At 43.8% G+C, this 26,056-nt stretch overlaps 1 protein-coding gene across 3 annotated transcripts in view; it reads left to right on the top strand.

Moving 5' to 3' along the window:
- Nucleotides 1-8,013: 8,013 nt before the first annotated feature.
- Nucleotides 8,014-26,056, top strand: part of LOC110528045 (solute carrier family 41 member 1) — a 43,692-nt gene continuing 25,649 nt past the window's right edge. For 2 of the 3 annotated variants that reach the window (XR_005052615.1, XM_021609829.2), the window contains exons 1-3: nucleotides 8,014-8,323; nucleotides 9,585-10,773; nucleotides 25,244-25,351. Coding sequence is in view for 2 of the 3 variants with exons in the window: in XM_021609829.2 (XP_021465504.1) it covers nucleotides 10,291-10,773; nucleotides 25,244-25,351 (591 nt within the window). In the remaining variant the exon portion in view is untranslated. The remainder of the gene's footprint in view (nucleotides 8,324-9,584; nucleotides 10,774-25,243; nucleotides 25,352-26,056) is intronic. The other variant, XM_036983603.1, reaches the window with a different exon arrangement.

Below are 26,056 nucleotides of genomic sequence, written 5' to 3'. Positions count from 1 at the left end.
TCCAGCTACCCGGATAAAGACCTAAATAAACTTCAGTTAGTGCTAAACACGGCTGCTAGAATCTTGACTAGAACGTTTTGACTAGAACCTCTCTACACTGGCTTCCTGTTAAGGCAAAGGCTGATTTCAAGGTTTTACTGCTAACCTACAAATTATTACATGGGCTTGCTCCTACCTATCTTTCCGATTTGGTCCTGCCGTACATACCTACACGTACGCTGACGTGATCTTCCTGTCTGGGTTGGCGCCTCCCCTTGGGTTGTGCTGTGGTGGAGATCTTTGTGGCCTATACTCAGCCTTGTCTCAGGATGGTAAGTTGGTGGTTGAAAATATTCCTCTAGAGGTGTGGGGGCTGTGCTTTGGCAAAGTGGGTGGGATTATATCCTACCTGTTTGGCCCTGTCCGGGGGTATCGTAGGACGGGGCTACAGTGTCTCCCGACCCCTCCTGTCTCAGCCTCCAGTATCTATGCTGAAGTAGTTTGTGTCGGGGCGCTAGGGTCAGTCTGTATATCTTGAGTATTTATCCTGTCTTATCTGGTGTCCTGTGTGAATTTAACTATGCTCTCCAATTCGCTATCTTTTTCTCTCTTTCTTTCTTTCTTTCTCTCTCTCGGAGGACCTGAGCTCTAGGACCATGCCTCAGGACTACCTGGCTTGATGACTCCTTGCTGTCCCCAGTCCACCTGGTCGTGCTGCTGCTCCAGTTTCAACTTTTCTGCCTGCGGCTATGGAACCTTGACCTGTTCACTGGACGTGCTACCTGTCCCAGACCTGCTGTTTTCAACTTTCTAGAGACAGTTGGAGCGGTGGAGATACTCTGAATGATCGGCTAGGCAAAGCCAACTGACATTTACTCCTGAGGGGCTGACCTGTTGCACCCTCTACAACCACTGTGATTATTATTTGACCATGCTGGTCATCAATGAACATTTGAACATCTTGGCCATGTTCTGTTATAATCACTACCTGGCATAGCCAGAAGAGGACTGGCCACCCCTCATAGCCTGGTTCCTCTCTAGGTTTCTTCCTAGGTTCTGGCCTTTCTCTGGAGTTTTTCCTATCCACCTTGCTTCTACACCTGCATTGCTTGCTGTTTGGGTTTTTAGGCTGGGTTTCTGCACAGAACTTGGTAACATCAGCTGATGTAAGAAGGGCTTAAAAAATACATTTGACTGATAGGTGTGACCACCATTAGCCCCATGCAGCACAACACTTTTCCTTTGCATAGAGTTGATCAGGCTGTTGATTGTGACCTGTGGAATGTTATCCCACACTTATTTGATGGCTGTGCGAAGTTGCTGGATATTGGCGGGAACTGGAACATGCTATCGTACACGTTGAACCAAAGCATCCCAAACTTGCTCAATGGGTGACATGTCTGGTGAGTATGCAGGCCATGGAAGAACTGGGACATTTTCAGCTTCCAGGAATTGTGTACAGATCCTTGCAACATAAGGCTGTGCATTATCATGCTGAAACATGAGGTGATTGAGGTGGATGAAAGACATGACAATGGGCCTCGGGATCTTGTCACGGTACCTCTGTGCATTCAAATTGCCATCGATAAAATGCAATTGTGTTCGTCGTCTATAGCTTATACCTGCCCATACCATAACCCCACCGCTACCATTGGCACTCTTTTCACAACATTGACATCAGAAAACTACTCGCCCACACAATGACAAACACGTGGTCTGAGGTTGTGAGGCCGGTTCGACGTACTGCCAAATTTGCTAAAATTACGTTCAAGGTGGCTTATGGTAGAGAAATGAATATTCAGTTATCTAGATATCTCTGTGGAACATTCTTGCAGTAAGCATGCCAATTGCACACTCCATCAAAACTTGAGACATCTGTGGCATTGTGTTGTGTGACAAATCTGGACATTTTAGTGGTATTTTATTGTCTCCAGTACAAGGTGCACCTGTGTAATGATCATGCTGTTTAATCAATTTATTGATAAGCCACACCTGTCAGGTATTATCTTGGCAAAGGAGAAATGTTCACTAATAGTTATGTAAACATATTTGTGCACACAATGAGAGAAATACGCTTTTTGTGCTTATGGAAATTTTGCAATGGAGGCTGCCAAGAAAGAAAACCCCACATACCGCCAGTAGTTATAATGACTGATTAACAGACTGACCTGGGTCAGATCTTTCCATTTTCTCTGTGTCTGTTCTGACGGCTTACACTGACTTCCTGTGACCCAAGTCTGCTGGAACTCCAGACAGAGACAACTTTCTGGCAATTCATTTGCAACCATGTGAACCTTAATTAATGTGAATTTTAGTGCCTTCTTTGTCGTGCTGACTAACAAATGGCCAATATTTGCCAATACAATCAGATCTACTCTACCATACACCTAACATCCAACTTCAGAATTTCACGAATGGTGCTCTGATGAATGCTCAGAAATGTGAGAATGTGAGAAAAAATATCATGCTCTAAATCCAGAGCTGAATCCTCTTAAATGTGACGATTAAGGGGAACGCTGTGATTTTCCATATTTTTTGCATTCCTGCAAGGACTCAAATGTGTGTTAGGTAGGCCTGTCAGGCCCACCATACGCCGGAATACACTCCAATGGAAATCTACTTGACTAACTGGAGTCTGTAGCACATTCACTCCGGATACACCCGCACCATTGATTGACCCACACGTTGATGTTTAATTTCTGTATGAGAGAGACACCCTTTTTAGAAGAATGTCACAACTCAGAACTAACTAACATAAATGTTAGTCTCACTGCTCTTCAGGTCAGTTCAGCATGTCTAGACTCTGCCGCTGTCCCAAGTCAAGTGTATTTGTATACACAGTGTATTGAAATGCCGTTTTGCAGGTTCACTCTCAACAATGCTGCATGATAAGAATAATACAATGGAATAATGACATTAAATATGCTGAATGGAATAAAAATGGTGAATGAAAAACATGGAGGCACTCAAACAAATGTACAGTAGGATATTTCTACATGTGGCGGGGAGGAGGAATGGAGAGCAAAGTGATGAATTGTCCTCCCAGAGCACAGCACACCTGGATACAGACAACAGACTCAGACAAAGGATCAGCCATCTTCTGAGGACACAGACCTGTGTTATATATGTGTGACGTGGAGCGTGTGATGCAAGGAGAAATTCTGCACAAGCAGACAATAAAGTATAATCTCTCTATCACACACACACACACACACACGGACATACACACACTACACAGAGGGCACATCTAGCCTGGCAGTGTTAGCAGAGGTAATTGATGTGTCATGATGACAAACATGGATGTATCCCATAGCAGGCCGAATTTCTTCATGATGCTGAAGAAATTTGGCCTGTCACCGAGGGCCCTCACAGTGTTATACAAGAGCTCCATCGAGAGCATACAGTTGGGCTGCATCACAGCCTGGTACGGCAACTCCACGACCGCAAGGCACTTCAGAGGGTGATATGTTCAGTCGAACGCACCACTGGTTGCACACTGCCTGCCCAACAGGACACCTACAACAACAGGTGTCGCAAGAAGGCCAAGATCAACAGGGACCCCAGCCACCCAAGCCATTCCCTGTTCTCCACGTTTCAATCACTCAGACGCGGGCAATACGGGAGCAACAAGGCAAAAACTGGAAGACTGGCCAATAGTTTCTACCCTCAGACCATCAGGCTGCTGAACAGTCCACCACTAGTCAGCTACCTGCTCCCACCCCCCACTATAATTGTTATTGTTTTTATTTCACTTGGCCCCCACACATCCTCAATGGTCATGCTGCTCCCCCTATGACACCCCACCCCCTCAACAGTCTTTACTCTGCCTTCACCCCAATAGACATTTATTTATTCATCACTGACACAGTTGTTATGAAGTATATAGTGCTATTTATATTGTTGCTTTTTTATTACCATTTTCATTGTTTACTTCACTTTGTCCTGCATGTTGTAGCTCGGAGCCTGAGATTTTCACTGTACCCTGCAATCACAACTGCAACCATGTACATGTGACGATTAAAAACTCTGAATCTGAATCTCTAGCAGCCATCACACAAACCACAGTGACACGCTGCTACCTTCTTATCTATGCTTTTCAAATGCATGCACACTACACAGAGGTGTGGTGGTTAATCATGTACATGCAATGAGATGTCGCCCAATGAGATGCAATGAGCTGTCACCCAATGAGATGTCGCCCAATGAAATGCAGTGAGATGTCGCCCACCCTCAGCTATGATGTGGGTGTGCCCCAGGGGTCATCACTGGGGCCCCTCCTGTTCAGCCTGCACATTCATGTTCTTATCTTCTGTTTGTACTGGGTCTAAAGTACAAATGTATGCAGACGATACAGTGTTTTATGCGCATGCAAAGAGTAAACAGCAAGCTGCACAAGAGCTCACTGCAGCAATGGTCAACGTTACAAAGTGGCTCAGTGACTCATGTTTGCACCGCAATGTGAAAAAAGCAGTCTGTATTTTCTTCACAAAGAGGGCAACTGATGCTACTGAGCCAGACGTCTATGAGTCAGGGGAGAAGCTCCAGGTGGTATTCGTTTTTAAGTACCTTGTCATCATATAATCTCCCTTTCAAAAAGCAGGTGGAAATGGTAACTGAAATAACCAAATTCAACCTGGCTAATTTCTCATACACAGAATTGTTTGGCTACACAGGCAGCAAAAATGTACTTCAATGCTATGATCCTCCCCCACTTAACATACTGGTTGATTAGTTGGGCCCGAGCTTAATGTACAACATTAAAGTCGATTCAGTCTGTCTACAAACAGGCTCTCAAGGTGCATGATGGAAAGTCCAATAGCCATCACCACTGTAACATCCTCAGAAAGGAGGTACAGTCTCTCTCTCTCTCTCTCATTTAAGGCATGGGAAACATACTGTATGTTTACATTGCCAAAGCAAATGAAATAGATAATAAACAAAAGTGAAATAAACAATTTACAAGTTCCAAAAGAATTTTTTTTAAAATACAATGTCATATGTCTATATACAGTGTTGTAATGATGTGCAAATAGTTCAAGTTCAAAAGGGAAAATAAATAAACATAAATATTGGTAGTATTTACAATTGTATTTACAAGTGTTAGTTTTTCACTGGTTGCCCTTTTCTTGTGGCAACAGGTCACAAATATTGCTGCTGTGATTGCACACTGTGGTATTTCACCCAATAGATATGGGAGTTTATCAAAATTGGATTTGTTTTCGAATTCTTTGTGGATCTGTGTAATCTGAGGAAATATGTGTCTCTAATATGATACATTGGGCAGGAGGTTAGGGAGTGCAGCTCAGTTTCCACCTCATTTTGTGGGCAGTGTGCACATAGCCTGTCTTCTCTTGAGAGCCAGGTCTGCTTTCTGCAGCCTTTCTCAATAGCAAGGCTATGCTCACTGAGTCTGTACAAAATCAGAGATTTTTCTTAATTTTTGGTCAGTCACAGTGGTAAGGTATTCTGCCTGTTTATTGCCAAATAGTATTCTAGTTTGCTTTGTGTTTTTGTAAATTCTTTCCATAGTGTCAAGTAATTATCTTTTTGTTTTCTCATGATTTGGTTGGGTCTAATTGTGTTGCTGTCCTGAGGGACTGTGGAGTCTGTTTCTGTTTGTGAACAGAGCCCCAGGACAAGCTTGCTTAGGGGGCTCTTCTCCAGATTTTTTCCAGATAATTTCTCTCTAGGTGATGACTTTGTTATGGAAGGTTCGGGAATCTTTTCCATTTAGGTGGTTGTAGAATTTAACGACACTTTTCTGGATTTTGATAATTAGCGGGTATCGGCCTAATTCTGCTCTGCATGCATTATTTGGTGTTTTACATTGTACACTGAGGATATTTTTTCAGAATTTTGCATGCAGAGTCTCAATTTGGTGTTTGTCCCATTTGGTGAATTCTTGGCTGTTGAGTGCACCCTAGACCTCACAACCATAAAGGGCAATGGGATCCTAATTGGTATGTCAAATTGTATGTTCCTTTTGATGGCATAGAAGGCCCTTCTTGCCTTGTCTCTCAGATAATTCACAGCTTTGTGGAAGTTACCTGTGGCGCTGATGTTTAGGCCGATGTTTAGTCTCTCTCTCACACACAGTTTCCCATCCTCAACTTGTTTATACAGAAATCAAACCCTACCAATGGGATAACACACTGTCTGCTACACAGATCTATGATCAGAAAAACATAACCAATGTCTTCAATCAGTTTGGGGCAACTGCGCTTCCCAAAAGTTGCTGCACTATGCTCAGCCTGTTCTCGAAGACTAGACGTAACATAGTAAAAGTAAATCCGGAACACTCAAATTAGAATGATATTATATTCCATTTGGTATGGTTACATGAGACAGATGGTTACTTACGTCAAAAACAGAAGTAGGGTAGTTGGCCGGGGTGGGGCGTATAATTCGAACGTCTAGCAACCCAAAGTTTGTGAGTTCGAATGTCAACATGTACAACTTTAGCATTTTAGCAAATTAGCAACTTTCAACTACTTACTACTCCTTAGCAACTACCCTAACCATAACTCTTTTAGCTAAGCCTTCCCCTAACCCTAAGCTTAATCATTTTAGCTAACCCTTCCCCAACCCTTACCTTAACCCTTTAACCTAACTCATAAATGTAACCCTAACCTTAACCCTAAATACTAACCCTAATCCGTAGCCTAGCTAACATTAGCCAGCTAGCTAACTTTAGCCACCTAGTTAAAATTCATAACATATCATATTTTTTGCAAATTCATAACATATATGTTTTTGAAATTAGTACATATTGTACATTTCACAAATCTGTAACATATCATATGACTTGTAATTCATAACATATCATAGGAAATGGCTGAAGGACACCCACAAATTAATATATACATACGAAATGTAAAATATCATACTGAAAGATGTGTCTCGAATTTACCTACACAATAATACAAAATGCTCTGAGACCAGGTTGCTACACTGCACTACCTGAAGCTTTTAGGGACGGTTCCCCGGTCCACGAAACGGAATGAACCCCTATCCTGATTTCTAGCCAATCTCAGTCACGAACCCAACCACAATTCACCATCTGGGAAATATAATCTACAGAAGTAAACACTACATTACCAGCATTGTATGTTGTACCATAATACTGTAATGCTTTATGTAATTCTTGTTAAATCTCCATTGTGTTATAGCCCCACCTTCAATACTTACCTGGAAACCAGTCAATTAACAAACAACAGGAAACAGCACTGGGCCCATGCCTGCCATTGTGAAAATCCTTGGTGTAATCCAAAGCTAATACTTATACAGTGTATATAGACTTTAGGTCAGCGGTCAAACGCAATCTTGAGTTACACAGATGACCGGGGATCAATACACAGTTGATTCAGTTAATTTCAAATAGGTGAAAAAAGGTCACATTGGTGCCTTGACTCAAGTAACACAGTTGATGTCTAGCCTATCAGTTACTGAGTTCAAAGTATAGCTGAGGTTATTCGGTGAATGCCTTAGCTTTATGCTCACTGGGCTAACACCATCTTGGAAAGCATAGATGACCTGGGCTCAATACCATTTCCACTGTGCTGTAGTCGATTATCTCTACTAGTGTACTACTTACTTTTAAGGCTATAAGAATATCATCCCCAACCGGCATGGCTAAGTGTGCTTCTGAATGAGCATGGTGGGGTGATGTGATAAGCAATACAGTTATATAAGGACGCATTGGTGAATGAGTTACCTGAATGTTCACTTCAGCTACACTTAAGAATCCAGGCTATAACCATCACAACTCTTCTCTCCATGGGTGATATTGTTAAATTAAGGATAGATAAACAAATCTAAATCTACTGTGGTAAGAAAGCCATAACAAGACAAAGAACTCCCACACACACACACACACACACACACACACACACACACACACACACACACACACACACACAGAGCAAGGACAGCTCAATTCACGCGCGTGCTTATCGGACATAGATGCGGCTGGCTGCACCGCGCAGCGCTCAACCGTGACAAATCGCAGGGGGCTATCACGCGCACGCGCTCACGTCATCTCTGGTTGCCCAGCCTTGTGACTTCCTATGCCATGAGATTGTTATATGCGTATGTAGCTGCTCGCGGGGTTCTAAATGGGACAATGTGACGGGTCGGAAGTGACAGCCTTAACCGTGTGGGGTTAACGATTAAGCCAGGTACGGGCCGTTACCGTTACCAGGCATGCATACCGGCACCCACGCATCAGGCTGCAGCACACATTATAACAGAGTGCAGGATATGAGACAACCGTTTTGAGGCGTTCAGCAGTGCGCTCTGTTCAGCGTCTGTTCACTCGTCTCCTCTGTGGACTTCTGCGTTTTAGGTAAAGACCTGTCTGTTATACCTGATCTGCTGGTATCGATCCAGACATATTGGACGCTATATTGGATGCTTTTCACCTCAGGCTATTTTCCTATTGTATTCCTCGCTGCTCTTTCTATCCAGCCCATATTTCTCTGTGAAGAAGGGAATCGTTGATTTTTGCCACTTTAGAGAATATTCCCTGCCTCATGTTACCGTTATGTTATGACTAGTCTACCTGTTACGTCAATTGGCTGAATTATTTCATTATACATAGCTGGGCTACAGGTTTGGAGAACAAAAAATCCCCACGATCTATAATTTAATTCAACGGTCGTGTCGGCATTATCACAAACTCGCAGAAGGGTTCCTTCCCCTATTCATCCACGACCAAGCTTGTACTAATTTACGCCTTTGCCGTGTTGGGCGGCGGGGTATTGGTCTTGACTACTAAACAGGATTGTTTCAGGACCAGGGGGGAAACCAAATGCGCACTAACGCAGGAGAGTTCTGACGTCGTAACATGCGGGGGGGAGAATCAGCATTAGAGGATGTAGCCTACACCTCGGCTATTGGATAATTATTTGTAGCCGGCCAGAGGAATTTAGATGTTTGGCGCTGTATGAAACCGTTTGTAAACGCTTCCATAGGTAACCCGGCTTCATAACGCCAAACATAGTCCGAGGAAAGCGTGGAGGGTTGTTGGCGCAACACGCTGCTTTTTTAACGGATAACATCCCACCCCTTCCTCAACTCAGCTTCTTTTTCTGGAGCGTGTTGTAGATTTTCACTCCGACCCTATTCTAGAACACCCGATTCTAATAATTAGCTGGTTCATAAACTGAATCAGATTATTTACACCTGGGTTTGGATAAAACCGACAGGATGGTAGCTCTCCAGGAACAGGGTTGGAGAACCCTGGTCTATCCATATAACATGATAATGTCATGAAAGGATGCCATTGTGGAATTAGGTAACACTGTAGCTATAAACTTACCCTTGATGGACATAATGTGTTTGAGAATAACATACTTAGGCAAATAACCCCCCAGAAATGTATGTCTCATCATTTAGTAGGATATCATAAACATAAGTATTCCAACCAGTGCCTATACCAAATAAATCCAGTATTGTCATGTCCATTCCATGACAGCCATTTGTGCTCAATAATGCGCATTTGTAAGCTTGGCTACATAAAAAGCTGAAAGTTGATGAGATGTTCCCTGTGAAAGAGACAGGACATATAGCCTATTCTTAAAAGTTATTATTTTCTTCTCTTTTAGGTTAACAGCAGCCAGAGCGCTGAGGGGAAGTGTTCTCCTGTAGGGCTGCTCCGTAACTATATCCTTGTGCCGCAGCCCTTTAAATACTCCTCATAAAATAGCCACTTGGTGAAAGGTGAGACCTTCCCAGCCCAGGACACGGTCTGGAGCGAGCTAGTCTGAAAGGACCGTCAGAGCGCGTGCAGGACTGACCTGCGCTCTTGGATGACTTTCTGAAAAGAACTTCGGGCTACTAGCTGGACCTGCAATACTGCATGTACTTTTTCATACCAACTTTTCAATACTTTTTGGTTACCAGTCGTTGTTGACCAGATAAACATTGGTTTGTTTGTTTTTGCTCTCTTTTAAAAATATATAATTGGTTCATTCTTCTATACATCTGCCTACAGTGCTTACGCAGTGAATGGAGGACATACTCCAGCTTCTCCCGAAGCACCGGCAAATTCTCACACAGGCCTGGGGGAGAGCAGCTACTCACACCTGCCTTTGCAGGAGCTTAGTTGAGCTTTCAAAACGTTTTTTACCACTTAATTTTGCGTTCATGACCACACCTGAGTGCCACTCACCAACATTCTTTAATGGGATAAATTCACTTGTGAGATCAGGTTATTAAAAACCGATCAAGGGAAATCTAAACCAACCATCCCACACCTTTTTGCCATAGCCTATATTTGTAATTCAGTCTACTGTCCTCAAAAGCTTCCGCATGGTACTTTGGTCGAAAGAGCAAGACCAACCGCCGGACACCGACATGTCATCCGGGGCAATAGAAATGAAGAAAGTGGTGCCACCGGTGTACCTCCACTCCAACGGCTCTGTTCACCCAGCCATCCTCACCGATGACCCTGAGGAGATGAGACCGGAGGAGATGAGACCGGAGGAGAGGGGCGAGTATGAGCTCACAGAAGTGACATCCTTCACAGACAGGTCTGGTGAACCGGGAGATGAAGGCCGGGAGATAGTGGTGATAGACTGCAGGGCGAATGCCAAGGGCCAGCGCGAGGAGGACGCTCTCCTGGAGAATGGCAGCCAGAGCAACGAGAGCGACGACATAAGCACTGACCAGAGCCCAGAGCCACCAGCGCCGTTAAAAGAGACCTCCTTCTCCATCGGCCTCCAGGTGGTCTTGCCATTCCTGCTGGCTGGGTTCGGGACGGTGGCGGCGGGCATGGTGCTGGATATTGTTCAGGTGAGGAGAAACTGTTTTGATTCACACCAATATATTTTGGGTCAGGTGACAGGTCCAAAACTCCTGGACCAAAACTCCTGAACATATTGATTCTATCTGATTCTGCAGAGAGAGGAAGAGGCAAAGTGAGAGGGATAACTGAAAATCTGTATTCTCCAGCAGGTGGTGTTTTTTCCACTCACCAAGCAAGGAGTTTTTGTATGGAGGTCAATAAGTGTCGAATTTGGTCAACAAAAAATCAAATGGCTCATTTGCTATGTGAGCTTTATTTGGTTGAATATAGTTTTTTTAATGTTGTTTTTAAGTTGTTACGAGTGTACTGATATAAGTAGGACATGTGACATCCCGACAACTTTGAGAAAAAACACTTGATTTCAGAGTTGTGCCTTGCGACATCCCTACCCTAAACCCTAATCCTAACCTTAACCCCTATTCTAACCATAACCCTTACCTGAACCTACCTCTAACTCGTACCTGAACCTTTTTAAATGTAAACTTCAATGGGGTGGGGATGTCCCAAGGACACTACATTGCAAGGACCATTGTGGATGTTCACACGCATATCTGCCCTCTCATTTGCTAGAATGGTCCCACCTGATTTTGTTTCTTCCCGACTGCCTTCCGTTTTTGAAGACATTTCTTTTCATTGTTAGAGCAGCCAATGGAGTACCTGGTCAATATAATGGAACGTCTTAGTTCAGCAGTATGGACTCAGAAACAGAATGTTGAGGCTACAGACAACACTTGCCTTGCTTGTGCTAGGAGCTGTACTGTAATGTGTTTATGCTACCTCCTCCACCCTCTACTCACCTTAGTCCCAGTCCCGTTGAAGACAATAAGGAAACAGTCTTCAGCGTTGTGCTAGTTATGTTAAGACATGCTCCAGAACTTTTGCGCCTACTAAGTCTTTTTTAAACCTCCTACTTTGGGCTGGATGTGTCAATGTGTTCTTCATACATGCAAAATATATGAGCAGAATTACTGTCTTACCTCAATTAGCCATGAAATCCCTAGTTTGAAAGCAACTGGTTTTTTTAGAAGCTGTGCTGCACCATTTTCTCTAAATCTTCCCCCATGTGGGCCAGCCCCCTAGCAATCTGAGTTCAACCAATGAGCTTCAGCCCCTCGCCATATGAGTGACAGCTAGCAAGAGTCAAATGATGCACACAAGGTAGAGAGAGAGAGCAATGACTTGGTGCACATTTCTGCACATGTGACATTTTCAGGGACCACTTTTAGCCCATGAACACTACTTCAGAACTGCTGGCTAAAAAGTATAAAAAGTACTGGAGAAGGCTTCTTACTGGCAGAGGGTAGGAGGACATTTTGACCTTAAGAAGGGAGGAATGGACACGGTTGCCTATCTGACTGATCTAGTCGCATATATTATTATATTAGTCTGCATAACAAACCCCAAACTAAAGCACATACATGTTTGGCTTTAGCTGTGGTCATCGAGGTACAACTTCTTCTTAGTGAGGTCACATCATGTGATGAAGACTACTAAGGGGTGGGTCTTGGACATGTTTGAATGAAGTGGCCTGTCAACTGATTGGCCCTGTACATGTCAATCACTGCTCTGCCAGCCAATGTGATATCTCAGCACTGAGTATAGACAGAATGGGAGGTCATCAGAGAATATGGGGTATTTACATATTATATTACACTCCTTACACCCCATTTACTTTAGCAATTGGCATCACGCGGTGAAACATCAGAAGCCATTCACCTTTAATGGAAAGGATAGCGAGAGAAGTGGAATGGGCGGGGGTACCGTTGAGAATTGCAAGCATGGGCGAGGGAGCTGAACCGGGCGGGACTAAAGTTGGAGAAAGCTGAACTTTATTGAAATCCTCCACAATGTCGCGACACAAGAAATCAATCCAAGCTTGCCATAGCTTCCAACCCCTACTGAATTGGCTGAGAATGGCTGTTGATACGTAGCACTACCTTCTGTATCTAAGCTTGCTGGCTTGTTAGTACCCACTTGAGGGCGAGGCTAGCGTGGCTAAGGGGGAGTTGGGGTGGAGGGGGGTAGAAAGAGGACAGCTGGACAGTTAAAAGACTTATCTGTTTATTTATCTGACTTACATTTGAAGTCAGAAGTTTACATACACCTTAGCCAAGTACATTTAAACTCAGTTTTTCACCATTCCTGACATTTAATCCTAGTAAAAAATGCCCTGTTTTAGGTCAGTTAGGATCACTACTTTATTTTAAGAATGTTAAATGTCAAAATAATAGTAGAGAGAATGATTTATTTCAGCTTTTATTTCTTTCATCACATTCCCAGTGGGTCAGAAGTTTACATAACCTCAATTAGTATTTGGTAGCATTGCCTTTAAATTGTTTAACTTGGGTCAAACCTTTCAGGTAGCCTTCCACAAGCTTCCCACAATAAGTTGGGTGCATTTTGGCCCATTCCTCCTGACAGAGCTGGTGTAACTGAGTCAGGTTTGTAGGCCTCCTTGCTCGCACACACTTTTTCAGTTCTGCCCACACATTTTCTATAGGATTGAGGTCAGGGCTTTGTGATGGCCACTCCAATACCTTGGCTTTGTTGTCCTTAAGCCATTTTGCCACAACTTTGGAAGTATGCTTGGGGTCATTGTCCATTTGAAAGACCCATTTGCGACCAAGCTTTATCTTCCTGACAGACGTCTTGAGATAATTTTCCTCCCTCATGATGCCATCTATTTTGTGAAGTGCACCAGTCCCTCCTGCAGCAAAGCACCCCCACAGGATGATATTGCCACCCCCGTGCTTCATGGTTGGGATGGTGTTCTTCGACTTACAAGCCTCCCCCTTTTCCTCCAAACATAACGATGGTCATTATGGCAAAACAGTTACATTTTTGTTTCATCAGACCAGAGGACATTTCTCCAAAAAGTACGATCTTTGTCCCCATGTGCAAACCGTAGTCTGGCTTTTTTTGTGGCGGTTTTGGAGCAGTGGCTTCTTCCTTGCTGAGCGGCCTTTCAGGTTATGTCAATATAGGACTTGTTTTACTGTGGATATAGATACTTTTGTACTGGTTTCCTCCAGCATCTTCACAAGGTCCTTTGCTGTTGTTCTGGGATTGATTTGCACTTTGCACACCAAAGTGCGTTCATCTCTAGGAGACAGAAGGCGTCTCCTTCCTGAGCAGTATGACGGCTGCGTGGTCCCATGGTGTTTATACTTGCGTACTATTGTTTGTAGTACCTTCAGTCATTTGGAAATTGCTCCCAAGGATGACCCAGACTTGTGGAGGTCTACAAAAACATTTCTGAGGTCTTGGCTGATTTCTTTTGATTTTCCCATTTTGTCAAGCAAAGAGGCACTGAGTTTGAAGGTAGGCCTTGAAATACATCCACAGGTACACATCCAATTGACTCAAATTATGACAGTTAGCCTATCGGAAGCTTCTAAAGCCATGATCTCATTTTCTGGAATTTTTTGTTCACAAGAAATTTGTGGAGTGGTTGAAAAACTAGTTTTAATGACTCAAACCTAACTGTACGTAAACTTACGACTTCAACTGTATCTGTGAATACTGCTGAGACAGACTCAAACACATAAGTAGATCCTCATGTTTCTATTTTCTGATAGAATAGAGCTGAGCAGAACAGAATATAATAACACCTCATATAATGAAACAGAGTATAGTATGAGCACGCAGCTGTAAAATATAGTGTGTATTTCAGCCACTGTAGCTGACTGTAACCCAAAGGAGACAAACAACAGTCTACAGCCAGAGCAGCGCTGGGTTCTGAGAGCACCGCTGGGTTCTGAGAGCCACAGGGGAAACAATTTAATAGAATTCTTCACACTTTCCTGTTGACTTGCCTGGTGTAAACTGGGTTTGGATATACAGTATATTATAATATGTGGATATTTGTTGGTCTGTGTGCAAGTGGTGTGCATGCAAGCATGCACATTAGTGCATGATTGTGTGTGAGTTTACTGTGTGATGTTTCTGACAGTACGTGTGTGTTACCGTGTTTTTTGCGGTACTTGCAGTGTAAAAATACAGTCCTGGGCCTGGGTGGCTGACAGGTCATATATTTATTTAAGGTCAGCCTCTGCTACGGATAAAGCTGGAGGTGTCTGGTTGCTTGGAGACCAAGTGCTGGCACTGACTGCCCATTCTGATGCCAACATAGTGTAACACAGGAACTCTGAAGAAAGAGAGAGGGAGAGAGGGAGGAACACACAGAGAGCAAGATGGTGAAGAGAAAGAAAGTGCTCACCACTCTGGTTCTGGGGTTATAATTGTTATAAGGACAGATTAGTGCCTCACTGTGGTTAATAGCCTGCACTCTTATGCGGTTACCCATATCCTGCCCTCTAACCAGGACGTTCTCTCTTTTCCTGTCAGTCTACCTCTCATTTTCGCATTCAATCATAGCATGCTGATTCATCTGTAGTTCTCTGAACTTCCCTGCTAAATACTGAATTATTTTCACCCTATTAAAGAATTAATAACAACAACTATGATGATAAAGAAAAGAGAAGGTGATATAATTTCCTGTGTGAAGATAAATAATAGATCATGACAATGTCTTCAATATAATGATTGATTCTAGAAGCCTGTCTAGTAGGTTCTATCACATTGTAATTCCCCTCCCCTGACACACTGCTAACTCAGCTAACAGCTAATCCCCTTCTGCCCTTGCAGGAGGCAATTACCCTGCTCTCTTCCTCTCTCTAATCTCAATCTCCCTGACTCAGATGTATGGTAGATGCAAAATACCTCATCCTCTCAATGTGTGTGTGTTGCCCCTCAGCTCAGCTGCTGGAGTAAGGAATGGTTGCCCAGGGTGATGCATGCGTTCTCCACAGCGTTCTCGATCATTTAATTTTTTAAACATTTTTTTTTAACCTTTATTTAACTAGGCATGTCAGTTAAGAACTAATTCTTATTTACTATGATGGCCTACCCCGGCAAAACCCGGACGACGCTGGGCCAATTTGTGCGCCGCCCTATGGGACTCCCAATCACGGCCGGTTGTGATACAGCCTGGAATCAAACCAGGGTCTGTAGTGACGCCTCTAGCACTGAGATGCAGTGCCTTAGACCGCTGTGCCAGTCGGGAGCCCCAATCTCTGTGAAATGTGACCCACCTATTTAACTTCCCTTAGTTTCCTCCTCACCACACACACACACACACACACACACACACACACACACACACACACACACACACACACACACACACACACACACACACACACACACACACACACACACCCTGTCTCAGGCCCCAAGGCCCCATTCCTACATTGTCACACAGGAAAGACAACACAGGACAGTATTGAGAAGGAAGGGACTAGCTGACATTGCAGAACAGTGTCCCAATACTGTCTGTCAATCCCAAACCTGAGGACGCAGTGTCCCAATACTGTCTGTCAATCCCAAACCTGAGGACGCAGTGTCCCAATACTGTCTGTCAATCCCAAACCTGAGGACGCAGTGTCCCAATACTGTCTGTCAATCCCAAACCTGAGGACGCAGTGTCCCAATACTGTCTGTCAATCCCAAACCACAGGAGCAGTGCGCCTGCTGAAATGGTCTTCTGAAATGGACACTTTCACACCCTCTGAAATTGACACTTACTGTAGGTCAGTGAGAGGACAGTTCACAGATTTGTTCTTCGTTAGATGTGATTTATGACCTTCCTACGAATGTCAAAGGTCAAGACAGGTGCAATGGTTGTTTTGATGTTGGACATGCTGGACATGCTTCCAGTAGAGAGAGAGAGAGAGCACTCCACACCAGATAGTGTCTCAGCCACAGTTGATTGACATTCACAGTTTATATAGTGTAAAAATGTGGGGTAACTTGTTTGTTGCCTTGTATGATTTCTGCTATCTGTTTGTCTATCTCTTATCCGTCTGTCTGTCTCCCCACACTGTGGCGTCAGATGACGTGCAGATGACCAAAATAAAACCGTGAGGCAAGACATTGGTTCAGTCTCAGCGCCTCAAAAACAGACAAACAATATCTAAAAATACAGGAAACAGTAAACAGGAATTCACAATCAACACTAAAGCCTGAAACCAGCCAACTCTCTCCCCCCACAGGAGGACATTTTGGGACAACCACATCCAGTTTCTACAGGAGCCAGTGGGAAACCAGAGTGTGGACTTGGTCCCCTGTCGATCTGGTTTATTCTAATAATCTGGAAAATCATACTGGCTTCCAGCTGTCTCTCTTTTTGTAGTCTGGTCGAATTATCCACAGAAGTGAATAAAGATAAAATCTCTATGGTGCTAACAGTCATTTCATTGATCCACATATATAATCTGCTAGGCTCTTATCACATAGAGTGCATTCGGGAAGTATTCAGACCCCTTTACCTTTTCAACATTTTGTAACATTATAGCCATATTTTCTAAAATGGATTAAATAAATAAAAAATCCTCATCAATCTACAAACAATACCCTATAAGGACGAAACAAAAACAGGTTTTTAGTAATGTTTGCAAATTTACAGTGGGGCAAAAAAGTATTTAGTCAGCCACCAATTGTGCAAGTTCTCCCACTTAAAAAGATGAGAGAGGCCTGTAATTTTCATCACCATAATTTGCAAATAAATTAATAAAAAATCCTACAATGTGATTTTCTGGATTTGTTTTTCTCATTTTGTCTGTCATAGTTGAAGTGTACATATGATGAAAATTACAGGCCTCTCTCATATTTTTAAGTGGGAGAACTTGCACAATTGGTGGCTGACTAAATACTTTTTTGCCCCACTGTATTACAAATATAAAACAGATACCCTGTTTACATAAGTATTCATACCCTTTGCTATGAGACTCGAAATTGAGCTCAGGTGCTTCCATTTTCCATTGATCATCCTTGAGATGTTTCTACCACTGTATTGGAGTCCACCTGTAGTAAATTCAATTGATTTAATATGATTTGGAAAGGCACACACCTGTCTATATAAGGTCCCAGAGTTGACAGTGCATGTTAGAGCAAAAACCAAACAATGAGGTCGAAAGAATTGTCCGTAGACCTCTGAGACAGGATTGTATCGGGGCACAGATCTGTGGAAGGGTAGCAAAACATTACTGCAGCATTGAAGGTCCCCAAGAACATTGTGGCCCCCATTATTCTTAAATGGAAGAAGTTTGGAACCACCAAGACTCTTCCTAGATCTGGCCTCCCGGCCAAACTGAGCAATCAGGGAAGAAGGGCCTTAGTCGGGGAGGTGAACCCAATGGTTACTCTGACAGCGCTCCAAAGTTCCTCTGTAGAGTTGGGACAGCTCAAATAAGCAAAGAGAAAGGAAAAGTCCATCATTACTTTAAGACATGAAGGTCAGTCAATGCGGAAAATTGCAAGAACTTTGAACGTTTCTTCAAGTGCAGTCGCAAAAAAACATCAAGCACTTTGATGAAACTGGCTCTCATGAGGACAGTCACAGGAAAGGAAGACCCAGAGTTACCTCTGCTGCAGAGCCTCAGAAATTGCAGCCCAAATAAACGCTTCACAGTGTTCAAGTAAGGCACATCTCAACATCAACTGTTCAGAGGAGACTAAATGAATCAGGTCTTCATCGTCGAATTTCTGCGAAGAAACCACTACTAAAGGACACCAATTAGAAGAAGAGACTTGCTTCGGCCAAGAAACACGAGCAATGGAGATTAGACCGGTGGAAATCTGTCCTTTGGTCTGATGAGTCCAAATTTGAGATTTTTGGTTCCAACCAGCCGTGTCTTTGTGAGACGCAGAGTAGGTGAACGGATGATCTCTGCATGTGTGGTTCCCACCGTGAACCATGGAAGAAGAAGGTGAAGAAGGTGTGATGTGTGGGGGTGCTTTGCTGGTGACACTGTCTGTGATTTATTTAGAATTCAAGGCACATTTAACCAGCATGGCTACCACAGCATTCTGCAGTGATATGACATCCCATCTGGTTTGCGCTTAGTGGGACTTTCATGTGTTTTTCAACAGGACAATGACCCAACACACCTCCAGGCTGTGTAAGGGCTATTTGACCAAGAAGGAGAGTGATGGAGTGCTGCATCAGATGACCTGGCCTCCACAATCACCCACTTCAACCCAATTGAGATGGTTTGGAATTAGTTGGACTGCACAGTGAAGGAAACAGCCCACAAGTGCTCAGCATATGTGGGAACTCCTTCAAGACTGTTGGAAAAGTATTCCAGGTGAAGCTGGTGGAGAGAATGCCAAGGATGTGCAAAGCTGTCATCAATGCAAAGGGTGGCTACTTTGAAGAATATAACATATATTTTGACTTGTTTAACACTTTTTTGGGTTACTACATGATTCCATATATGTTATTTTGTAGTTTTGATGTCTTCGCTATTATTCTACAATGTAGAAATTGTAAAAAAATTCAGAAAAACTCTTGAATGAGTAGGTGTGTCCCAACTTTTGACTGGTACTGTATATATACACACAAATAATTGAATAACTCAGTCACTTCAAATTCCTTGGTGTATTTTCAACTTCTTCATTTTATATTGCCACAGAACAAAATCCTCACAAGATTGGCGAATTGCCGTGACAGGAATATGAAGCTGGACTTACCTGGATTTAAATGACTTATAGATCAAGTTGATAGTAATTTGTCCAAACCGTGAAAACAGCAAAATAGAAGCTAATCTCCAAATTGTAAAATCAGTAGAGATTAGACAAAAACGGCACCACTGAAACAGGTACTAGCAACGGTTACAATGATATAACATATTTATAACAACAATACAGGGAAATACAAGGTTATACCAACACAGTGACAAATACTTTTGTCTATTTTAATGACATAATGGTTAGAAAAAGGTCTTCTAAACATGATTAAGTAGTTGCCCTTTTGAGGATAGTCGTATTTTCCAGTGTTCTAAGAACAGTGGGTGAACATCCTAAATTGTGTTGTCATTTCAGGAGTGGTACACTTGTGGTATGTTTATTTTGTTTAACACCCTCCCAAAGGTAATACAAAAAAATGCTCAGAAGTTGAATAATGTGCATTTTCTAACCATCCAAATCCTCCTTTTAAGTGCTACACTGTGGAATAGCCTATTAACAATGCTACATCCTGTCAATCGTTGACTGGCATAAACTCAGAAAAAAAGGTACAGAATTGTACAAATGCTTATCACTGTAGTGGTACCCAGTAAGGTACGTCCATTTTACCATTAGTTACAGGTGCATAGTTGTACCCATGCAGTTTGTACCTTAAAAGAGACAATAGTGTACCATTTGTTCCTTTTAAGTGACAAAAAATGTACCTCTTCTCTATATCAAGTCCCTCACATGTACAGTATACGCCTCTACACCATCCCACTACTGACAACAATGGAATGACAAGGTCGCTCAGTGTTGGGTTAAGTTTGCTACTAAATTAATTACAGCTCTTTAGTGTCACACAAATGTACCATTCTACTAGGTTATCTGCACATGTACCATAAAATGTACCGACAGTACCATGTGAGATCATATGTGTACCTCTGTGTACATTGTGTATATTTTGATATTTTTGTGCCCCATTGAACAATACTGTACCCTAACCGTACCCTTTATCTGAGAGTGTATGGCTAGCTTGTTAGTGTCTGATTGAGTTTGAAGGTTTTAGTGGGTTAGCCTGCTATTGAGTGGCTGAAAAAAATGCTCAACAAGATGGCGCCGACAGAGATGGTCGCCTCGCTTCAAGTCCTTAGGAAACTATGCAGTAATTTGTTTTTTTATGTATTCTTTTTTACATTGTTAGCCCAGTGTTATTACATACAGCCGGGAAGAACTATTGGATATAAGAGCGACGTCAACTTACCAACATTACGAATAATTTCCAGAAGGGGATCCTTTGTTCGGACCTCCACCCTGTACATTGGATCTAATCCCAGAGGCCGACCCAAAACAACATTGTCACCGCAGGAGAGGCAGACGGAGCGCCCTCCTGGTTAGACTTAGAAGGTGAGCACAACACTCACTGCTTCTGAGCATATTAGTCGCCAATGTCCAGTCTCTAGACAACAAGGTGGACGAAATTAGGTGACGAGTTGCCTTCCAGAGAGGCATCAGAGATTGTAACATTCTCTGTTTCACGGAAACATGGCTCACTTGGGATATGTTGTCAGAGTCGGTACAGCCAACAGGTTTCTTCATGCGGCGCGCCAACAGTAACAAACATCTCTCTGGTAAGAAGGGCAGGGGTGTATGCCTCATGATTAACGACTCATGGTGTAACATTAACAACATACAGGAACTGATGTCCTTTTGTTCACCTGACCTAGAATTCCTTACAATCAAATGCCGGCCGCATTATCTCCCGAGAGAATTCTCTTTGATTATAGTCACAGCCTCCTCCTCCGTGGCCGACGTGAGTAAGACATTTAAACATGTTAACCCTCATCTTCAGAGCATGCGCAGACCCGCTGGCTGGTGTGTTTACGGACATATTCAATCGCACCCAGTCTGCTGTCCTCACATGTTACAAGATGGCCACCATTGTTCCTGTACCAAAGAAGGCAAAGATAACTGAACTAAATGACTATCGCCCCGTAGCACTCACTTCTGTCATCATGAAGTACTTTGAGAGACTAGTCAAGGATCATATCACCTCCACCTTACCTGCCACCCTAGACCCACTTCAGGTTGCATACCGCCCCAACAGGTCCACATACGATGCAATCACCATCACACTGCACACTGCCCTATTCCATCTGGACATGAGGAATACCTATGTAAGAATGCTGTTCATTGACTACAGTTCAGCATTCAACACCATAGTACCCTCCAAGCTCATCATTAAGCTTATGGCTCTGGGTCTCAACCCCGTCCTCTGCAATTGGGTCCAGGACTTTCTGACGGGCCGCCCCCAGGTGGTGAAGGTAGGAAACAACATCTCCACTTCGCTGATCCTCAACACTGGGACCCCACAAGGGTGCATGCTCATTCCCCCCCTGTACTCCCTGTTCACCCATGACTACGTGGCCATGTGTGCCTCCAACTCAATCATCAAGTTTGCAGACGACACAATGGTAGTAGGCTTGATTACCAACAATGACTAGACAGCCTACAGGGAGGAGGTGAGGGCACTCGGAGTGTGGTGTCAGGAAAACAACCTCTCACCCAACATCAACAAAACAAAGGAGATGATTGTGTACTTCAGGAAACAGCAGAGGGAGCACCCCCCTATCCACATCAATGGGACAGTAGTGGAGAAGTTGGAAAATTCCTTGGCGTACACATCACATACAAACTGAAATGGTCCACCCACACAGACAGTGTGGTGAAGAAGGCACAACAGCGCCTCTTCAACCTTAGGAGGCTGAAGAAATGTGGCTTGTCACCTAAAACCCTCTCAAACTTTTACAGAAGCACAATCGAGAGCATCCTGTCAGGCTGTATCACCGCCTGGTACAGCAACTGCACCGCCCTCAACCTTAAGGCTCTCCAGAGGGTGTGGTGGTGCGGTCTGCACAACAAATCACCGGGGGCAAACAATCTACCTTCCAGGACACCTACAGCACCCGATGTCACAGGAAGGTCAAAAAGATCATCAAGGACAACAACCACCCGAGCCACTGCCTGTTCACCACGCTGTCATCCAGAAGGCGAGGTCAGTACAGGTGCATCAAAGCTGGGACCGAGAGACTGAAAAACAGCTTCTATCTCTAGGCCATCAGACTGTTAAACAGCCATCACTAATATAGAAAGGCTGCTGGTTAGCAACCAGCATTATTGGCTCAGGGGCTCCCCCCTAGGAAAATAATCTAGCAGAAACACTGCTGTGTGCCATCAGTGTTACTGCCTGTGATGTCATATGTGTTCCAACCATTGGTGTCACTGCACAGTCATCAACATTGCGTTGGTGTTTTATGCTGCTGGGTTCAGAATCCTGCCTGTAGAAAGTGTGCAGATATACACAGCAGTTTCATATGAGCAGTGTTTCTGCTGCATTCATTTAGCTGTCGAACTGCACCATGGTAAAATCTGCAATGTTTTTAAACATAATACATTTTTTAACATCATAGTATTTTTACCAAACATGCAGTACTTTTGATAATCTGTCTGGGTACAACACCATACTAAATGTTATTTAGCTCTGTCTGGGTACAACACCATTCTAAAGGTTATTTAACTCTGTCTGGGTACAACACCATTCTAAAGGTTATTTAGATCTGTCTGGGTACAACACTGTTCTAAAGGTTATTTAGCTCTGTCTGGGTACAACACTGTTCTAAAGGTTATTTAGCTCTGTCTGGGTACAACACCATTCTAAAGGTTATTTAGCTCTGTCTGGGTACAACACTGTTCTAAAGGTTATTTAGCTCTGTCTGGGTACAACATCGTTCTAAAGGTTATTTATCTCTTTGTGCCACTGTGACAGCCAAACCTGCCTGTGCACAAACAGTGCACTGTCCTCGAGACAGCATGCTAGTCAGGCCCAGAGAGACAACAAGCCAGTCACTGGTACGCAATACATATTATGAACTTTTGTAATTCCTTCTCTTCAGACCTCACCCCTCACCTAGTCAAGTCTCAACACTGTACTAGTCAAGTATCACCCTACCACCTCAACGCTCCCCCTCCCCCTCAACCCCCAGCTCGCAAGCAGTGTTGGACCTGTGCAAAGTCAGATTTTTTTCCCAGTTTTAAATCTAATTTCCTGTCATTCAAAACATTTTGCATTTTGCCATGGCTTACAACATGTTCATATGCTCGGCAGCTTTAGGGGGCCCACAACCCAAAATAATGGGAAGAATATCCTTTTAAAAAGTCACCGGATCTTCTAAAAAATAATTATCGTGGGGGACATGCCCGGTGAACACTCCACATGAGCAACACTGGGCAAACGGGGCTGCGTTCATTTCCTCTTGATACACCATGATACTGACTGACTGACTATCCACAGAGTTTGCAGAACTGGGGCTGGTCGTTGGGGGGTGAGGTGTTGGCTGGGCTCCACTGTTCCATTGGAGACAACAACATATATAACAGCTGGAGAGGAGAGTAGAAAGAGGAGGACAGGGTGAAAGTTGGGAAAGGAAAAGGGAGGAAAGAGGTAGAGTTTAATAGAAGAGAGACAGAGAGAGAGAAGTGGGTTAGGGTGGTTGGCTAACCAGAGCTGGGTTGGGAGAAGGCCAGAAGGTGGGGTGGTGGGGTCCCTGTAGAGTCAACCGTTTTAAAGAGCCCAGGCTGCTGACAGACAGAGAGGAGGTTAACTGTGCTATCACTTCCACCCAGACTGCTGATGAAACACTGCTATTTCTCACTGTAGGGATGTGTAGGCAGGATAAAGTTATCTAGCTGTTATTCCTCTCCCCTACAGCCTTCTCAGTATTGATTTAGCTGTGGGCTGAGCGATGAGCTGCAAGTGCTGGGGGCAGGTGGGACTGACTCTGAAGGCAAGCGCTTTCTCAGTTGATGGATTAATGTCCCCAGCCTTATACCCCAGCCCCAACCCCCCAGCCTTATACCCCAGCCCCAACCCCATCCCCCCAGCCTTATTCCCCAGCCCCAACCCCAACCCCACCCCCCCAGCCTTATTCCCCAGCCCCAACCCCAACCCCAACCCCCAGCTTTATGCCCCAACCCCAGGCTTGTACCACTGCCCCAACCTTATAGTGAGTCTAACCCAGTCATTCCTTAGCCATGTATCCCAAAATCATCCTCATCCTTATGCACCAGCCCTGTCTATCCTCTGTCCCACTTTGCTGCTCCTGCCACTGCACTGGGCTAATGGAGAAACATCAGAGAGGCACTTTACCACAGTCATCAGTTCAGGAACTCATAGAGACCATCTCAAGGGCTGGAATACAGCTAAGGTGGGGGGCATAGTGGGCCGGTAATCTGCTCCAAGACCACAGAGTCATCAACTGGGAATTTCCATTTGATTCTACAGCAACTCAGCTGCGTGAGCGTGAGCATTTGTAATTTATTCATTTTCTCTGATGTCTCCCATCCCAGGCCATACAGTATATCTAAATGACCCTTTAGATTTAGCTGGCCTTGCTCCTGGCTGACTTTGCCCCAGACTAAGTCGTTCACTGTGGAGAGGTATGGTAACTGGAACAGAGGCAGAGAGTATTAAATACTCTCTTCTTCTTTGCCAATCTGCCTGCTAGCTCTCTGCCTCAGCACATGAGCTAGCAGGCAGATGGAGGGTTACAGTAAAAACAATGTGGGCTGCAAGTACTGTATGAAAGGTGATATCTATAAAAATAAATCTTGTTACAGTGTTTTATTATAGTGTTGTTGAAGACAGGGAGAATGGCGAGAAAGGGCAGGGGAAGAGAGAGAGGAGAGGGATAGATAAGGAGCAGGTGGATGTTTAGAGAAGAGAGGGAGAGAGAAGTGACAGAAAGAGGGTGGTGAAGGGTCACAGTGTAAGGTCAAAATGACCTTGCTCCTCTCCAGAGGGAATATGATTATGATTCCAACACGGTTTGAACAGATAGCATGTCACTGAGAAAAGGAAGAGATCAGGTTTCAGACTGTGTTCTTGTGTTGCAGCACTGGACGGTGTTTACAGAGGTGACGGAGGTCTTCATCCTGGTCCCAGCGCTGCTGGGGTTAAAGGGCAACCTGGAGATGACACTGGCTTCCAGACTGTCCACAGCGGTGAGTGTGTGTGTTGTGTGTGTGTGCGTGTGTAGGTGCCTGTGTGGACATTTCTGGACATGTATGCTCGTGTGTGTGTGTGGGGTGTGTGCGTATTCAGTCATTTCTCAACATCAGGAGGAACAGAGGCGAACTCTAGAAACCATAATGTTATTGTAATATTCCACTCAGATAAATCAGTATGACTAATATCAACATGAGCATGTATAGTGTACAAGAGATCATACAAAATATTTTGCTGTGACTCTTATGTGGAAATATTTGTTGGTCAGATGTGATTAATGAGGAGCATCCAGACGCTGCGCTTGATGAATTTATGAAATTGCTTCTTCCAATTATTGATTAACATGCACCTGTTAAGAAACTGACTGAACTGTTAAGAACTGTTAAGGCTCCATGGTTTGATGCAGTGCAAAAGCAGTGCAAGTTTGAATTTTGTAAAGTTAGTGTGGAAGAGGTGGATTTTTTTTTGTTAATGATCAATAATGACAAACCTCCTGGCATTGACAACTTAGATGGAAAGCTATGGAGGATGGTAGCTGACTCTATAGTCACTCCTATATGTCATATTTTTAATCTGAGCCTAGAGGAAAGTCTTTGTCCTCGGGCCTGTAGGGAAGCCAAAGTAATTCCACTACCCGAGAGTGGTAAAGCGGCCTTTACTGGTTCTAACAGCATACCTATAAGCTTGCTGCCAGGTCTTAG

This window comes from Oncorhynchus mykiss, chromosome 7 (assembly GCF_013265735.2).
Source record: "Oncorhynchus mykiss isolate Arlee chromosome 7, USDA_OmykA_1.1, whole genome shotgun sequence".
Taxonomy (NCBI): domain Eukaryota; kingdom Metazoa; phylum Chordata; class Actinopteri; order Salmoniformes; family Salmonidae; genus Oncorhynchus; species Oncorhynchus mykiss.
This window is presented reverse-complemented; position numbering and strand designations above follow the sequence as displayed.